This window comes from Tachysurus vachellii, chromosome 11 (genome assembly GCF_030014155.1).
Source record: "Tachysurus vachellii isolate PV-2020 chromosome 11, HZAU_Pvac_v1, whole genome shotgun sequence".
In the NCBI taxonomy this organism is placed as follows: Eukaryota; Metazoa; Chordata; class Actinopteri; order Siluriformes; family Bagridae; genus Tachysurus; species Tachysurus vachellii.
The window spans coordinates 10,859,702-10,879,579 of record NC_083470.1 but is presented as its reverse complement, the minus strand read 5'-3'; the positions used below and the strand labels follow the sequence as shown (position 1 = coordinate 10,879,579).

The 19,878-nt window shown below is 36.7% G+C and overlaps 1 protein-coding gene across 5 annotated transcripts; it reads right to left on the bottom strand.

Annotated features, from left to right (window-relative positions):
- Positions 1–464: 464 nt before the first annotated feature.
- Positions 465–18,599, bottom strand: cry3a (cryptochrome circadian regulator 3a). Of its 5 annotated transcripts, none has more exons than XM_060881001.1 (14): positions 18,441–18,599; positions 16,345–16,516; positions 12,350–12,458; positions 12,065–12,207; positions 11,679–11,863; positions 11,081–11,169; positions 10,775–10,915; positions 10,298–10,609; positions 9,064–9,215; positions 6,915–7,117; positions 6,166–6,258; positions 4,823–4,936; positions 2,977–3,135; positions 465–2,876 (listed from the first exon to the last, which is right to left on the bottom strand). In XM_060881001.1, the coding sequence occupies exons 2-14, from the start codon at positions 16,500–16,502 to the stop codon at positions 2,845–2,847; spliced, it is 1,890 nt and encodes a 629-aa protein (XP_060736984.1). In that variant the 5' UTR covers positions 16,503–16,516; positions 18,441–18,599; the 3' UTR covers positions 465–2,844. The 5 variants fall into 5 exon arrangements, with proteins under 5 accessions (XP_060736984.1, XP_060736982.1, XP_060736981.1 ...); XM_060880999.1 differs by having other exon boundaries at positions 2,972–3,135; positions 18,441–18,576; XM_060880998.1 differs by having other exon boundaries at positions 465–2,873; positions 2,972–3,135; positions 18,441–18,576.
- Positions 18,600–19,878: the final 1,279 nt, after the last annotated feature.

Below are 19,878 nucleotides of genomic sequence, written 5' to 3'. Positions count from 1 at the left end.
TAGTACATTAATCATTGTTGGAGCATGTTGACAAAAGTGAAAAGTGAAGATTTTGGACTCAAATACTTCTGGTACTTCTGGTTCCGAATGCTACAGACAGACAGACAGATCCATTATAATCTTTTTTTTTGAGGAAATTTAAAAATGTTTATAATTTGCAAAAGGCTCCAACATCTCACAGCTCCAGGATCCCTTTAAATCTAGGCTTGGTTTTCTCTCAGCGAATGTTCACATGGTCTTCCTGAGCAGGTGGAGCATATTAGAGTATATTAAACTGCCTCAAATGTGAATGGGTTTGTGAATATGTACTTTTATTGTGCCCTTGTGGGGTCTCTTCCTGCCATGGCCCCAGCATTGCCCAGATAGGCTCCGGGATCCATTTTGACCCTGACCAGGTTAAAGTGTTTACTGAAGATAAGTCAGAAATTTTACATAACAACAATAAAAATACATAACAAAAAATGAATGGTTCAACACTTTACTTCTGTCTTCAACCTCATTTCTTACAAAGACTAGAGGATAGGTAGAACGTGTCAAGTCAAACACATTTCACAGAAAGGAAATAAAATTAACACAACAAATTCAAGTAGAGGAAAAAAGACTTGTCTTATTTTGTGGTGACAAATACACAGAACTAGAATAGCACACAGGAATCTGAATTAAAAAGCGTTCTTAATAAGTTTTTACAGTACACCTGGTAGGTGTATCCATACAGCAAGGTAGTAACAGTCCTTTCTACATCAATGCAGTTACAGCTGCTACAACTAACTACCCACAGTAGTCACAACAGCACAAACACAAATTCAGCAAACTACGCATCAGTTACCACTGATTAATCACTGCACACATAGGAATAAAGTTCATGGCCTATATTTACGTTATAGAGAAAAAACTCTTACTGGGCACCTGGACTGTTGACACTGTAAACATTTTATGCAAATGTAACAGCTTTAAGATGGCAGTTAAATACATAAATCATTTACGAGAAGCACAATGTTCAATTATGCACATTAAGTGCTTTTAAAAATGATGTATTAGATATATAAATCATTTGTTTTCAAAAAAAAAAACGTTTCTCCTATGATTTTGTACAAAGACATGTTTGTCATTTCTACTCTCAGTTATTTTGGTATGTGCAGAAACAAACCTTTGGAAATAGCTGTAATATATAGTGTTGGGGGTTTCTCTCTTTCTGATATTAAAAAAAGACTAATAATAAATAAATAATAAATCCATTAGTTTGGAGAACTATACAAACTACCAATAGGAGGAAATAGGGAGAGAAAGGGTATATAAAATTAGAAGTATGTGCATGTATGGCATTAGAATTACATATTTTACACATCTATATTATGATGAATAGCTGGTATGAACATACTCTCCAGTTACAGTTGTTGTGCTTTAGGCATTTGCTGGCTGTGAGGTCGGACCAGGTGGTCCTTAAAAAAACACACACACACAAAAAAAAGGTCTGTTTCTCTAAAACTAGTGTACTATGAAACACTATTTAATGGTTTGATGTTCATGTAATGCTAAATAAGTCTAAACGGGCACTTCAAAAAGCATACTGTTTTTCTAATTTAAAAAATATCACCATGAGAATCTAAAAACAAGTGTACGTTATTTACTCTACTAGTGTCCAGGACTTTTTGTTGTTTTGAACACTGCCTTGAGAAAACCTGACACAAAATAGCATTATTATAACTCTCTTTCTCTCTTAAAAATATAAAATACAGCAGAGTGACTTTAAAAATGAAAAAAACAGAATAAAAAAAGAATATCTTTTTTTTTAAAAAAAAAAAAAACAAAAGATCATATTTAATATGCATTTGAGTGCAAAAGTTTGCATTCCTCTTGTTTTGTGGGTGCACAAGTAAAATGACAGAACCTGAACTGAACATTTATAACATGGAATCACAGCAATATTTTTTTTGCTGTTATCATTATTAGCAATTCAAAAGTTTGCACTCCAATGACATACTCTGACTTATTTTAATGTGCTTAATTAATTAAGCACATTAATTAATTTGTGCTTAATTATTTATTATTTGCTCGTTCTTATTTACGCTATAAACAGTTGTAAGCAGTCATGAGTCAGCAGTAGTAAAAATCTAATCTAAAATAAAAACTACTGACCTTCAGAAAGCTGGTAAACAGTGTAAAAAAGTAGTAAAATAAAATGAAAAAAAGAGACAAAAACATGAACAAAGAGTGGAAAAATATTCTTTAAAAAATACTTGTTTGTCAGTGATTCACAAAAATCCTGAAAATGTTCTTAAGAGGCAAGCAGAATAACAGAAATAACAATAAGACATTTGCATCACCTTCTAAAATATCCTTTTGAAATTCTTTACTCTTAACAGCAATACCATAAATGTTGCATTGATGGTTTTATATTTTATTTATGTTTTATTGTTTAGTTAGAAGTAAGGGTATGCAAACTTTTGCATTCAAATCTAATTAGAATATGTGTTAGTAAGACTCTTATTAATGCATATAAACACTCAAATATTCTGGCTGCTGCAAAGATCTGATGTCGTTTAAATTCATCTTTATATAAAAGGTTTCCAAATTTACAAAATACTGTGGTGGTTTCCTGGAAAAAATAGTATTTATCTGCATTAACTGACAAAAATGTTGCAAACAATAAAATAAATATATATTGTTCTGAAGAGGAAAGGACCAGTTTCATATATTTCATAGTGTTATACACATTCACTTTCTTAATAACTGACCATTCGGGTTATGAATTCTAAACCATATAGCCAGCATTCCAATTCCCTATCCCGTCATAAACAAAGAAAGAAGAAGTCTTCATATTAAAACCAGTGGTAACTTCTATGTTCACTTCAGTTTGATATGTCCTTTTAGCTCTACTGAAAAACAAACAGCAAAGAATACAGTTGGTACAGATATGTCATATGGGTATGGCTCATGATGACAGAGATTAGCTGATGTTGGGTTCATTTACCATACCAGGCTGGTTGCCATTGGTGCAATGCACAGTAGAGACCTCTGCTATTTGTCGCTGTAGCTTGTTAGAGGTGACGAGGGTGTCGTCTCCTTCAGTGTCTCGTTCTGATTCTCTCTCCCTCTTACATGTGACACGTTGTGCTGCTGTGTGAAGCACACGTCCTGAAACAGAGAAAAAGAAGAGGACAACGGTGAAACCAAAAGAAACAGAAGCAGGTATAACACTTATAAAACAGGAGCATACTTGGTTCCTAAAATCTGAATGGCTATGCTGTGATTGAAACTGTAAAATCCTCACTATATGAAAGCCAATAAGGGCATCACAATAAGTAAATTCTGTATTAAGGCATCAAGTTTAAATCCAATAAAACCATCCAAATAATGCCCTTATCTTTCCTGTTTTGTTGCTTTACAAACTAAGCTTACTGATAACAGACTATATTGCATAGAACCATTAATTGTGAACATACTGTAAATGAAATTATATTTTTAACACCAGATTTTATTGGATTTTTTTTTTTTAACGATTTACCTACCTGATTTATTGCTGCATTTTAGACTTTGATGTAATGTTTTTCTTCGTGTTGCAATTTATTGTTTCTGAGAATTAACAGTTTTATAGTTTTTTAATCTTTACCCAATATACTCTCACAGACGCCATGTTTCCTTTTAGTCCACTTTAAGTAAGTATATGTAAGAGATGGAATGTAAATGTTGAATTTTTAAATTCATGGTGAGATTTAGATGTTGAGTAAGTGCTATGTCAATAGAGAATTTGGACTGGTAGACTTGATAGCTACAACATCCTAAAATCTAAAATGAAAGCAAAAACCGGTGAAACTGGAAACACATGGTCTGACTAATGATGATGATGATCTGATCCTGGTATAATAAGAATTTGACAGAAGCAGCATGAATCCATTTACCAAACCTGCCTTATGTCAGCAGTCCAGGTTGGTGATGGTGGATTACAGTGTTCTTGGCTCACTCTGGGCTTGTTCGTACCAATCAATCAATACCAATATCTTATTTGCCACAGCATATGAGTTTTGTTGGGGGGGCACAGTGGCTTACTGGTTAGCACGTTCGCCTCACACCTCCAGGGTTGGGGGTTCGATTCCCGCCTCCGCCTTGTGTGTGTGGAGTTTGCATGTTCTCCCCGTGCCTCGGGGGTTTCCTCCGGGTACTCCGGTTTCCTCCCCTGGTCTAAAGACATGCATGGTAGGTAGATTGGCATCTCTGGAAAATTGTCCGTAGTGTGTGATTGCGTGAGTGAATGAGAGTGTGTGTGTGCCCTGCGATGGTTTGGCACTCTGTCCAGGGTGTATCCTGCCTTGATGCCCGATGATGCCTGATGATGCTCCCCGTGACCCGAGGTAGTTCGGATAAGCGGTAGAAAATGAATGAATGAATGAATGAATGAATGAATGAATGAGTTTTGTTGTTGACTCTGTGCATCACTTCATGGCCATAATTAACTCACCTTTTAATGCCTACATCCAGCATGATAATGCACCATATTACAGAGCAAAATCATCATGACATAATTTACATAGCTAACATAGCTATCTTTGATAGCTTTCCAGTCACTGGATCAGAATCCAATAAAGCACTTTTGGGATTTGGTAAAATGGAGATTTGAAGCATAAAAGTGCACATGAAAAAGTTGCATAAATTGCTTGATGCAATCATGTCAACATGGACTAGAATTACAAAGGAAGGTTTCCAACATCCATGCCCTGAAGACTTAGTTTTGAGAGTGAACCTACCTAGTGTTAGTATACTGTTCCTAATAAAGTGCTCAGTAAGTGCATTGTCCCATTAGCGTACAATTTAGTTTCAGTCTCACCTAGCTTTTGTTGCTGCTGCATTCTGCTTGGTCCCTGGTCCTCACTGTCAAAGTTCAGCAAAATACTTCCACTCCGGTTACCACTGGCAACCGAGCTGCCTGACTTGGCTGGTGCTGTTGCAAAAAGGTAGTACTTAAAATTGGAAAAAACAACTGATATGTAATGCTTCGCTTGTGTCTTTAGATGTTTTTTACACAAATTTATATAGATTTTGCAAAAGCAGATCACACCTTTAATCAATTGCTCCTTTAATGTGAATTAAATGATAATGATGTTATTGTCGAAAGGGCTGTGATTGTGGAAGTGTAAAGGGAAGAAAGAAAGTATTTGTTGGGGTCAATTAAAACAGGAAATACGTGACAATTCAGGAATCACCTTTCTCCCAAATTTCAGTTGTTTTATAAATATTTTGTGTGACCCTGCCTTTAAGTGTAGAGTTTAGTGTAGCTTGTAATGCATGCTTCTTATTTTTTAGACCAAATAGTGACCATTTGATAGTTTGGGTTATGATGGGATAAAGGGAAGTTAATTCAGGCTAGGTCAGATGGTCATGGCTTTCACTGTTCCATGTTACTTTTGGTTTCAGGAAAATGTGGTAGTGATGTATTCTGAAGAGGACAGAATTAGATGTGATGTGTAGAGTATCACCAGATTGATCTGAATATAGTAAAAAAAAGTGCAAGGAATAATGGTTATAATTTCCTCTCTTGTCTGTTAGGTGATAGAGATGGTTTTGAAATTTATATATCCTATGCTGAAATTAGGAAAGCTCTGAAGCGAGCTCCTCACAAGAACTAAAAGCAGGAATGAGACTGTTTATCTGTACTTCTCTACCAAACAGCACAGCTAGCCATGGATCAGCAACAAATGTGAATTATCATCCTGTCCAAATGCATGTGTGGCTTTCCCATTACTTAACTAGACCTGTGAAATTAGGAGGGAATTCTCCAGAGGTTTTCAGGTACTGATTTCATAGGCACAGTAGTAAAATACTACTTGAAATTCTAATCAATAATTTTTACATTAAACCATCTCATTGTGATATTAAAATGGGATTTATACATTCGGTCAAACCTCAAATTATTAATGGTGTATGTCTATTACATCTCATTAATCATGGGGTTGGATAATGATTACAAACTGGCTAAAACAGATTCTTATATTTAACTAATGCTTTAGTTAATTTCACTGAGTATATTCCATTTAGTCAGGAGTGCATAATGTACAACTATATTTCTTTGGTAGTAGAAATATTCAAATGTAGATGGCAATTACCACATCATCATCATCAGTACATTATATAGAGGGAATTTCAAGGAAAATAAGAAATGCTGATTTTCACCTAGTGTGCTGTTCCCAGACTGCTGTTCTCCTGGAGAGTAGACCATCCCATTCCCATTCCCGTTGTGTGTAGATGGCACGGAGGCCAGAAGTCCTGCATGAATGAAAAACAGATTAATAGAAACTAATAATAATAATAAAAATGTTGGAATTTAAAATGTTTAGATTTTTGCTAATTTATTAAAACAAATCAGCCCAGACCAAGTCTCACAAGTCTCACTTTGATACAGTATGCAATATTGTGATGATTAGGGAAAAGTTCTCAGTACTGTTCACTACAAAGACATTAAAATGTTTAATCTGCAGTAGTGAATTATTTTATAGTTTATACTCTATAATTTGCAAAGTCTAAATAGATTACTTCATGCACACAAAAATCAAGTCAAATCATAAAGTAGGCTTTGTTTAAGCATTTGAATAATTTTGCATAAATTACAGATGTTGTTGTTTTATTTGTACTGATGCACAATGCCAATTCACTGGCTAGAGTCATTTGTGCATACAATCTGATCCTATGTATTAAAAATATGCCTGATGATTAACTGAATATGGTTTTCTTATATCATATATATTGCTTATTATATCTGAATAACTTCCTGAAAGCGTAAAAGCACTTGTATATGTTGCTCTGGATAAGGGTGTCGGCCAAATGCAGTAAATGTAAATATCATAGTAAATAAACACTACTGTCTTTGCAAAATGATTCATCTGTCATAGACAAGACAGCTTTTACTGTAGGCAAAATCTTACCTAGTCCTCTATAGCGGGAGAGTTGCTGGTAGATCTGTTTCATCCTCTCAATGTTAAGGCGACTGGCCTCTGCATGGTTCACCATGGGCTTTGGGTAATGGACTCCAATGATGCACTTTGCTGCAGTCTGCACCGAATCTGGGGCGTTCCACGGATCGTAGATATACTTGGCCGGAAAACCTCGAAGAATAGGTAAATAGCGTCTGGAAGGACAAGGAGAGATTAAACCGCAGAGTCTCATCATAGATACAGGAGAGGCTGTGTGTTGTAGTTGTCAGGTTCCCATTACAAAAAAGATGGATTTATGATTAATATGTAATATTGCAAGGGTTCCTCTAATCATGTGCTTCATATAACAGAGCATTCATTTCAGAACAGGAACTGATGCAGAAAATAGAGTAGATTCAACTCACAACTGTCATTTTAAACTAGAAATAAATACGCTTGTAGTACTGGTTTAAGTGCTGGTTTTTCAAAATTAAGACTCTTGCTTTTAAAGTACATTTTGTGCACACAGTGTGGCTGAGTTACAGATGATCATTGTCATAATAGTAATACACATGTCACCACGCCACTATAATCAATCAGCCAAGTACAAAAGAATTCAATACAGCCCTATTAGAATTCAGAACGTATGGTTGAATGGATTTTTCTTCTGGTCCCAGGACAGAGAAAGGCCACCTACCTACAAGATCCACCTTACCAGAGCCTGGACAGAAGGTGGTCGATGTCACCACAATGCTTGCGGACAGGCGGACGCAGTATAAACCAACAGTTCTGCCTGTGCTGAGAAACTACGGAGATTCCTACTATAACACGCGTTAGAAAGCAGAGGCAGTGACCAACCCTTCCCACCCTCTTATTGTCCGCCAGATCCATCCAATCAAGCACCTCCCCGCTCCTAACCCACCCAATCTGCCCAGATGAAACTCAGGGTAAAGTAAGAGGTTCAGGTTCACTCCCTGCCCCTCGCACTGCTACTGATCGCTTTTGAGACGAAAGTGATCCCAAGCCAATGCAGAGAAACTTGCTAGCTGTCAAACGAGCAACACGGTATACTGTCCTCAGCTGCTGGGTGGCCCCCTCGTTTTGCCAAAAGTGACCACAACCCTTTCGCCAGGAACATTCATATCCTGCCTGGACAAGAAATTAACAGAACCAGGAATATATACATTGGGCACTGGGCGATTTGTGGAAGGCCACTACATGCCTCATAAAAAAAATTGTAGGAGCTTGAGCATAGAATTTGAGCATTAAGTGTGCTCTCAGAAAATTTACTTGGAAATAAGCCAGAGAAAAGAAACATTCCATTATTATTGTTCTCTTGCACAGGTAGGGCTGCATTTAACACCAAGACCACCATTAAACATTTCATAAAGAGCCTGTTAAAAAGGAGTTGCCTAAAGCTAGAAAAGAATGTTATCATCTATGGCTTTGGACACCACCTCCCATCATGCCCTCTGGGAAATGCATTGGAGATCTCTATGTAATCTCTGGCAGGCTGGGCTTTGTATTTCCTTACCAAGCGGTTAAAATCCCTTTTGATGAAACGAGATGCTACCGAGCTAAAGAACAGGCTACTGTATTGCCCAGAGAAAAAACATCAAGCTTCAACCAGAATCACAGCTAACAGGCTTCCAAATGCTTTGGCTAAGAATGGCTTTTGTCTTAAAAGCAATCAACCACAATTTACAAAGGGGAAAGGAAAAACTGAACTTTTCACCCAATCCCAGAGAAGACAGCAAATAAACATTTCATAAATAAAAAATTTAAGATCTCATGTTAATGACACAAAATGCATTTATTGAAAAAAGACATGAGAGTAAAGCCAGAGACAGTAGAGAAGTATATCCATGCTAAAAAAAATATTTCAAACGCTTTCATTTATGCATGCCCTCTAACTATCCATTTTTAACTGCTTAAAATAATCACTTACCCGTGCTTCTGAAAACAGCTGTCCTCAAACCTACTAATATTTTATCTCTCTAAATATTTTATACTTTATCTCTCTTTTAAACAAGAGTTCAACAGCAGTAACACACTTCTAAGGAGACTCAATACAATTAAAAGGTCTGGATTAAAAGCTCTTCATGTGCAGAAGCTGTAAGTGTTACTTACTACCTAACCATGTTTGGGTGACAGTACCTACCTAATGAAGTCCCCATTAGGGTCAGTACGCCGACCAAACCCTACTGGACAGTAGCAGTGGAAGAACTGCTGAAAGAATGAGCTACAAGAGAGCCACATCCAGCTGCCTGCGTTCACACTCCAGTCTGCATCCAGTAGGAGCTCCTCAAAAACCTGTTAATCACAGCTTGCATTACAGAATAGCTAAATGCAGCAAAACATTAACAACTAAACATTTCAAACAATAATGGCCATGACAGTACTGCACCAATGTTTGGCTTACTACCAAGTGCTAATTTAATTCAGTACTAGTAAATAAACATCTCAAAAATGAAGTGGAACAGTAGTTATGTGCAATGTATACAACCGAGGATTAACAACTATTTAGAGTATTCAATGGTGATTTCTTTCAGAACTAGTGGAGATGCTCATGTGTTTGATTCCTTGCAAAGCATAAAAAAAACCCTGAAAAACCCTTAAAAGTCTATATTTTATAAACAGATTGTATCCAGAATCTATCCTAGGACACAGAGTACAAGGCTTGAATACACCCTTGATGTTCCACATGCACCTTTATACCTGCTATAAGCTCTTAAACCCTTGATCCCAAACCTGCAGTGTCATCACTACCAGCTGCACTGCCAGTGCCCTACAAAAGTACTATTTAAAAATTATACCACATGGTTCATACGGTACTTTCATACAAAGCTACAAATATGATGGTTTTATGTAATAAATCCTTGAATTAGAATTGCTAGCTTATCTTTTATTTCATATCATATCAGTCTATTCATGGGAACTGATTGATTTGTTACTTATCTTGGTAGTAAACTCAAACATGTGGTTAATAATTTCTTTTCCATGAACACCAAACATTCAGATACCAGAAATCTATTCTATAATGACAATCATCATCCAATATATTAGGAACACCTGTACACCTGCACATTCATGCAGTGATCTAAACTAATAATCATGTGCAGCAGTACAATAAAAACGAATGTTAATTTTCTTTTTAAACAAAATGGGGAAAACTGTGATTTTTGATTGTGAACTGTGATTTTAACTAGGCATGGATTTTGGTACCAGAAGGGCTGACTTGAGTATTTAATAATCTGCATCTCCAGGGATGTTTATACACAACAGTCTAGAGTTGCTGCTGTCACATGATTGGCTGATTGGATAACTGCATAAGAGGGCAAGTGTACAGATTTTCCAAATAAAGTGGATAGTCGTTCCGTAAATTTGCAATGCACCTTCATGCCCTCCTCCCAACTGATCCATAGGTCTCCTCGGGTGAGAAAGCAAGCCACAGCATGACGAGCCAGGTGATGGATCCAGCCTTCCTGCCTCAGTTGAGTCATGATTGCATCGATCCATGGGAAACCAGTCTTAGCCTCAGCCCATTTGGCCAGTGCCTCTGGGTTCTTATCCCAGGGAATACGAACGCAGATGGGGTTGCCCTCCATCTTGTCAAATCGTGGGTTAGTGGTGGCAGCAGTGTAAAAAAATTCTCGCCACAGCAGCTGGCCATAGAGGGAGAGAGGAGGGCTACTGGTCTTCTTTACCTAGACAAAAAAATTTAACAAGTGATCTATTTGAATCCTAAACTTTATATTCCATTCCAGGTCATATCTCATTCTACACCAAAAAGCACATAAATGATACTCAAAGTTTAATATAAAATACTTTCATTCTGTTTGTTTCTAAAATTAAAAAAGAAGTGGGGAAACCTTTCTGTAGAGATCTGTGAGTTTGAAATAGAAGAGGCGACAGGAGAGGCAGCCAAAGCGAAGGTAAGGGCTCAGGCCTGTGGGGCTGGCCAGCAGGGAGTTGGCATTCATCCTTGGTCTCTCAAAGTTGGCCACCCAAGCCTGGAAAATAAAGGAAAAAATGAAATCATAAACAGTGTCATGAAAATAATATATTTCACCGGAAACAGTCTCACTTTACGTGTAATACATGTCTGTTTAAATTTGAACTGATATTCTACAGCTTCTATAGCAGCAAGTCAATGCTTCCTATTTTAATTCCTCCACCTTTCTCTCTAGGTGTCTCTCAATCCTTGTTAATGCTTCTGTCTCCCCGCCTGGCCACACAACAGAGGGTAGTCCTTCCGTGTCAAACCCTATAAACAAAGATGAAATAATTACCTCCTATTTACAAATATAGTTGTGTAGCTCATGCATACTATAATAAAAACAATAGAACTTAAAAACCTAATATGTATTTTTTTAATTTAATTTAAAAATGTGTACTGTATTGTGACAGTATTGTGCTGCCTTACAATGTCAAATGGGGACAAGGTTCTGTGGGATCAGAAACATCACTGCAATGTCTGAATAATGCCTGCTGTTTATGGTTGTGCTGTGCTGATGGTATTTCAGCAAACAAGTACTATATCAGTGCTGATTACCCGATACATGAGCATTCCCTTGTGAAAATGCATGACTTAAAAGTGACTCTGAAATTGTCCATGTATTCAATGCATTCTTTATCCTTTTTTGGGGTTTTGTATTTTCTTTTCTGTATGTAGTCTACGATGGGCTTCCAGGCTTAGCCAATCTTGTCTCAAACCCTAAGAATTTGTTAAAAATTAAAAAACAAAAATAAAGAAATGTATCATAGGCATCTCACCCAGCTCTTCAAGAGAAGGCACGCCATATTTGTCCCCATGGTCTTCAGATAGAGGTGTAACGCAGCAGCCCATAAGGTTGCTAGACATGGTCTCCACTGGCATCTCTGGTGGGTCCATACGGCTGATCAGAGTCTGGAAACGCTTGTAGGTGAGGGGTGGCTGACCACCATTCAACTCAATGATTCTGTTGGGAAAAAATTAATGGACAAAGCAAATAGAGAAAGCATCTTAGTAGTAGTTGGTCCAACGGGAATGTTTGAAATTTTCAATAAGCAAATAATTTACAACATAATTGCATACTTTTTTTAATGTTATTATTTAAGAAACACTGTTGCTATTGTATATTTTGGCATTATATAACAGTATGAATTAAAGCAGTTCATACTTGTCCAGATTGTAAAGCGTATGTGAGATCTTGACAATGACTTCCACCCCAGCCTCCATTGCGAGCTTCTTAATAGCAGCATCCCGCTCCTTCCCAAAAGGTTCTGAGTCATACTCAAAGGTCAACCTGGATATTTCCCACTCCTGAATGGGTAAAAAGCAAAGAAGAAAGACTAAATAAAATTCAAAGAACTTTCTACCTGTTTTTTTTTTAACTTTACAAAAATAAGTTCAAAGAATAGTTTATTAAGAATACAAGGCAGCTGGTATAATGAACAAATTTCACCTTAAACAGTCGTGGAAAAACGTTGGCTGGTTGACCTCGGATAACAAAAAGGCGTGAATTGAGCTTCCGGAGACTGGAGTCAAGATCATCTAGGCACTGAAGGAGAAATCTAAAAAAAATACACAAACAAATTTTCTTTCAATTTGAAGTAATACTGGAAGTTTTTTAAACGAGTTATTGTACAGTGAGGGGAAAGATGTATTTTGGCCATTAAGCCTTACTGTTACAGGGGTATCATAGCAGCTTCATTGCTAATTCTTTGCTATGACACCAGCATCCTGAAAAGCTGGAATATTTCTCTTTATGTACAAGTACGACTTCTTCTGAGTCCACTTCTTTGTTAACTCGGATCTATGCTTTGAGTCCATATTATGCTGGAATTGAACATTTCTATTCATCCTCAGCTGTCTTCTTTGTTCTTTTGCTTTCTTTTTTCCCCAAATGTCCTGTTTCTTACTAATTTCTTACTATTTTCTTTATATATGCATTCACACTTTAGCAATGGTTATATGAGGAGTAGATATGCATTTATCTTGTAGCCACACCTCCCTCTAGTGGTAAATACATGTACTGCCAGTAAACGTCAGTTGAACAAGTTGAAAAAGATTAATATGCAGTCTATTCAAGGCAATTCTAAACCTGACAGCACGTGCAACACTATCCTTTATCAGGATTTAAATCCTAAAAGCTTTTCTATAAACAGTCCCACATTCCCAGTAAGCTGTGGTCTTATCTTAGAGATGCCAGAAGTTTCTATTCACAGCTTTCTTCATACATTGCCCACCTGGACATGAAGAGGTTTAAAGATATTTTTGGTTCAAACAACTGTTTGTGTACACTTGACTCATGAGATCATGTAATGGATCTGAACATCATTAGTGGTCAGAGCTTCCACCTGTCAAGTGTGTGCCTCCATGATTAATTTAATTTGTGAAGGTAAAATAAGAAAATGTGTGTTTACATTTTTCCACCCTCAATGTTAAATTACAACTTATAAAAATTAAGTGAAAAATAATTTTTACTGAAAAAAAAAAGGAAAAACATTTGGAAAACCTAGTTGCATAAGTGTGCACACCCCTAAACTGCAACTTTGTTGAAGCACCTTTTGATTTTTATTAGCTCTATCTATCAGCATGACACTTCTTGACATGCCAATATTTTCCCACAGGTTCTTGCAAAAATATTCTAGAGACGGACTGTCCAATCTTGTCTGGAAATAACCGGTATTGGTGCTTGGTTTTCATTCTAACCAAGCAGACGCCATACCCAAGTCTACTGAAAGCCGAGATCAACTGATTAAACAGATGGAATCAGGTTTGGTTCCTGATTGATTGGACTGAAAATGTGGACCCAATACAGACTCTGCGGATAAGTCTGGACATCCTGTTCTAGATCCATCAAATTGTTAGGGCTTTGGGGTGGATTCAGGTCTGGGCTCTGGCTAGGTCATCCAAAAACATCAATCTTTATTTGGTTAAGCCACAAATGACTGTTAGTGTATTTGTGAAACCAACACAAAAAAGCACTGAATCCAGGCCAGGTTTGGGTAAAAATGATGACACTAGGGGCTTATTATCAGATTCATTTACTAAAAATGTATACTTGTTTAAAAAAAAATAGCCTACATTACAATTACATCAAAGAAAAAAGACTACACTACAAACTAAAAAAAACAAAAACAGGAAGCATTTGTGCTCCAATTCATTTGTCTGGTGTCAAGACATGCCCCTGGCCTGGTTAACCTTCCAACTATGTCTGTGTTCTGGCTGTAGTGTTCAGACTGAAACAAAAGTCAGACTGTCTGCTGGAAAATCCGTGATTAGGGACCAGACAGCAAAGCTCCCTATGCTCCACATACAAAACTGCCCCCGCCCTGACATATTTCCATTATACAACTGCCTTATATACTACTAAACACAACTAGTTTCTGAGCTTCATTCATAAAAATTATACAGTACAATTTACAAAATCACTGAATGTTAGAAAATATATATAAAATGTAAATCTTTCAATTGCTTAAATATTACTAATATTAACAATCAGTAACACAAATTATAATATAAACCCAATTAATTTGACCTACAGTGTATTTGTTCTCTGAATGAGTTGTTAAAAACCACCCATTTTGCAATGCTTTGCTCAGTCATACAACATTATATAACTGCCCTGGCCTACATATGAATGCTCAAGCGTGCAGCCACTGGAGGACATAAAATTAGCCTAGTGACCTGCTTTCAACTACAACAGAACTTCTTATACCATCCAAAAGAAAGAAAATACCTAATTTCCAGCATCGATTTCTCTGGGTCATGTGACAGTCTGTAACTACAGAGGGTGCAGAGGAAAGTTTTAGTTTAAACAGGTGAATTCACTTGCACCGAATTAAAGAAATGGATCAGAAATATTCTGAATGTAATGTAATTTTATTATCTTAGTAGTTTTTGTAAAGTCATTCTTTTCTAATTACTCTCATGTTCCTACAGTGAGGCATCACACGCTCAGTTTTTGCTCTTCAACAAGCTTGCAAAGATAAAATATGAGGTATGACATAATTTGTATATTTTCTAACTAAAATATACAAAGTGGGGTTTCCTCCGGCTACTCCGGTTTCCTCCCCCGGTCTAAAGACATGCATGGTAGGTTGATTGGCATCTCTGGAAAATTATCCGTAGTGTGTGATTGCGTGAGTGAATGAGAGTGTGTGTGTGCCCTGTGATGGGTTGGCACTCCGTCCAGGGTGTATCCTGCCTTGATGCCCGATGACGCCTGAGATAGGCACAGGCTCCCCGTGACCCGAGGTAGTTCGGATAAGCGGTAGAAAATGAGTGAGAGAGAGAATATATAAAGTATGTGAGTGTACCTGCTCTCATTAGCTTCTAGCTCTGATAGCAAGTGCTGAGTATATTTAATCTAATTTTACCAAACTAAGATTAGATTAAATATACTCAACACTTGCTATCATACAAGTCTTAAACCAGGTCAGGACATGCAAAGTACAAATGAAGCTAATGAGAGCAGGTCCACTCACATATTACTTTTAATGTGATACAATCTGGTGAACTATTGTTTAAAAATTCCATTCAGAAAATTAGCAAAGATCAATGACATGATCCATGGCAGACTGCTTTCTGTTTGGACTGACTCACTGATTCACAGCTTTTCCACTTCCAGCATCTGCTAAATCTCTTAGTTGGCCTACATCCTCACGACAATCAGTGATCATGCTAGCAGAGCAATTATCCCCAGTCTGTTCAAACTGCTATATTGGTGGACATGTTTAAAATACCACCGTATGGAAAAGATTAGTGTGTCAGTATCAGATCTGGGGAAGGTATCTAGTTTTAGCTATGTCCATTTGGCTTTATGAAGCAAATGTTAGAACTCAAGTAAGTGAAACCAGAGAATAATTAGTGCACTCGAATGCATTTATTTAATATTTACAGGCATATGTTAAATAATTGTAGTACACTATTGTTATCTGTATACAGCATGGAGCACACCTTGCACACCCCAGTAATGTAAGTGATTAATTAACCAATTAAAAACTAGTCTGTCAGGTACAATGGCTCAGTTTGCAATATAACCATGTGTGAATTAGGTACAGTGTGTAATTGGTCAATACTTAACTCACGTGTCAGGTTTAGGCAATAAAAATAAAAAGGCTGCTCAGCTGAATCTTTCGTTATTCAAGTTTATTTGGTAAAGGACACTTTAGTGATAACATTTCCTTTTTCTTGTGAAACAAGCCTAAAAATGCTAACAATATATAATCCTATAATCCATAATAATATACATATACCCATATCGTCGCTGTCAGGCGGAATCCTTGTATCTCCAAAACGTTATTTTTCAGGAAATTAAAAAAAAAACATATTTAGACTCCTCTTAAAGGCAGCTACTTTATAAAATAAAAATTGTCACTAGGAGCATTTATAACAATTCAGATTTACTGCTAACCAGCATTTGTACATAACAAAACTCAAACACTCACTCACCTCCACCTGTTGACCCCAAGGTTGGAGGACCCAGCAAACCAGGGGTCCAGGAAGTAAACACATCGGATGGTGGCTGCACCCCGCACTGCCTCCTGAAGTGCAGGGTTGTCATGCAGACGCAGGCCCTTCCGAAACCAGTGGATTGAATTTGGGGCCATATTCACTGTTTCGGCTTTATGTGATGGACAAACAGGAAAACAGTGTGTTAGCAAACCTACTAATGAGGTTAGGCAAAATTAATAAAATGCTAAACAAACATTAAACAAAACATGGTAATTTGATCAAATAACCATGACCACAGGTTTAGAAATACATCACTATACAACGAGTGTTTTATCTTATTATGTACACAACGTATTTAATACATACTGCACATAATACCTAATGCACATACATATTGCTTCTTAGAACACATGATATACATTATACATAACATACATCACAGTACAGACATATCTCAGACGAATCACTAATTAAAAAAAGTTTAAAAAATATGTGCATAGTAAAATGTACTCTTACCAAAATCATGACCATTAATCATGACCTGCCTATGACCATTAAGCCCAGATTAGTTATCTGCTTTCCTAACTTCTCTTTTCATTTATGACTGTGTACTGCTCCATCTTGTGGCATACATTCTGTCCATCTGTGCTATCTGCCAGAAATATCAGTCTGACATGACAGTCTGAGTCTGATTCTGAGTGCTGACACAATAGAGATGTCCTTACTAACAGGGACTTAACACAGGGAATCCAAAAGCTATTTTGGCACAATTGAGTGATCATCACTATTTAAGACAATATCTATTTAAACTGTAACACACAGGTTCCCAATTCTTGTCTCAGAGTTCCCCATCTTGTCCTGATCATTTTAACATTTTCTCTGCTCTAATGTACCTCATCATGTTCAGCCAATTTACAGCCCTTTCTGAGTCAAGTGGGTGTGTTGGAGCAGAAAGTACTCCAGGACTGAGGTTGGGAAAATGTGCTCTAACATTATGCTTAAGTTTATGCTTTAACTTTAAACATTCAATCAGCTGGAAGAGAAAACTTGTCTGAGAAAAACATTCAAACACCAGTTATTCTAATTAAAAACAAGAAGAAAAGCTCAACAGATGCAGAAACTCCTCACTCTTCTAAAAGAGTGCATTTGTTAAAAACGAGAACAAGACCATTATGATCGTGTTTCTACAGTCCCTGTAGCCAGCATCTGCTATTCTATGTTCTGTATAAAGCTCGATTTGAACACGAAACAGTATCATAAACACCATTGCCCCCTACTTTCCCCTGCAGAATGTTCTCTAAATAGTACATACTGTTCATTCACAAGACTGACAGATACAATAAAGTATAACTAGAGCAGTACAGGGAAGTACAAAAAAATTGTACAGAAAAACCTAAAGAATACAGACGACTGAAAGTGGCCCAAGTATTAGACATTAGACATAGCATTAGAGTCTGAGTTTCAAGTCCAGGTTTTCAGTTATCTTATATTACTGTATATTATATTATATTACTGTATATTATATTATATTATATATTATGGTATGTTATACTATGTTATGTTATTTTATGTTATATTATATTGTTATACTATCTTGTGTTATATTATGTTATGCTATATTATATTATGTTATATTATATTACATTATATTATTTTATATTATGTTATATTATATTATATTATATGCAAGACGAATTAAACAAATGTTGGATCCTGTTAATCATCTTCAATTCTTGTGAGAAACGTAAGATGTAACGTGAGAAATGTAAAATAATGTGTATGAATAGTCACATGTTGGTAAAAACCCCAAACATCTCAGAGTAGAAATTAGGTCAATGTAAACTGGGTGAAACACCACCAGACTCCATCACTAAACATTAATCATACACGTCTAAATCTGACAAAACGCCAACACTGTCACTAAGACTGTTTAGTAATAAAACCTTTATGTATATTTATGAGCCATTGTTGGTCAATCTTGAGACAGAACCAGTAAAACTGGGTCACCGTCGGATGACTTATGTAACTCCGATAAGGCGCTTTTCACCCTTTAGCACATAATGTACAAAAACAGACTGCAGCAGTCATGTTACCTTTAAATGTTATGTCAGTCCTGAAGAAAAGACCATCTCTTCCCACAATATTTCGGGAAGCTGCACTCGACTCGTCCTTTCCTTTACGCACAAAGTGTCTCGTTGCGTCGTGTGAGCAGCAGCGCAGATTCTCCCCGTGTTGGTTTCCCAGTGAAGGCAGCGGCCCGTGTGATTGGTCGAAACACAGTCACGTGACAGGATCAGCCTCACGTTTAGAAAGCGTGGATCGTTACATATTGATAAAACTGCAAATGCAGTTTGTAACATTAAAACATAGATATTGACACATGGTATATACATTTGAGCAAAATGATTCAAACGTTCAATGATTTAAACACCAGTTTCTTTTGTGTGTAGTTTGTTATTTGTGGATTATATACAGTTCAGACTAGGTCTATTCTGTACTGTTGTATATATAAGAGTAATAATTTAATACAATAAAGTTTATATGTGAATTTGCTATCAGTCATGTATTGTCTGTGAAATTAATTTATTCATTTATATATCCATTATGTATTTTTAACTTGTTTATTGTATAAAGAAACGAAGGATGTGCCAAAAAAAAAGTAAACGATAGAATAAATAACAAACAAATGTAGATATCTTAAAATACATTTATTGGTAGTGTAATTTGGCATAGCTGTCATGTTTAAAATGTGGTGTTTATGGTTAAATGTGAGCTCTGGTGGTGGTACTGCAAGAAACTCGAATAGTAAAATACATTATCGATAAATACTGACTTCACAGATCAATAAACCGTTGCTGAAGCTACAAGGTACACTGAGAGCTGATTGATAATCCACTGTTTACATCATTTTTGTGAAATGTTTCATACTAGTGATTACTAGTTATGAATACAAAAATAACTGCATTTTTTGTGGTTTGTATGCTGGCACTGATGTTGGAGGCTGAGAGAAATCAAGAGCTTCCGATTGCAGACCCACAGTCTGTCTTGGCAAAACAGTTGGTGATTGATCCTGAGATACATATGCAATGTCACAATTTATTTTCTTTCTTCATGTGTGTGTGTGTGTGTGTGTGTGTGTGTGTGTGTGTGTGTGTGTGTGTGTGTGTTTGTGTGTATGCCAAACTCCTGATTAGCAGGTTATCCTAGATGTCTTCTTGTGCTTCAGAAATATGTGTATATCCCCCAATGATTTATTAACCTCATAAGACAGGGAGTGTGGAAGAGGCCTAGTTACATGTGAGATGTCAGGATGCAGGAAATTGCTCTCTATGCTGAGCACATTTCAGCTCAAAGCACTGTAGGTACTTTAGTTTTGAAAGGGTTAGATTGCCCTCAATTTTGACAAGACAGAGCAAATAAAGTAGGTTAGTAGAAACAGACAGCATGTCTGGGGAGAATACTGAACTTCTGCCTACACAGTCAGAACGAGGAAGGTCAGTGATCCCATGCGGGAGTTCAGACTGCTAAGCA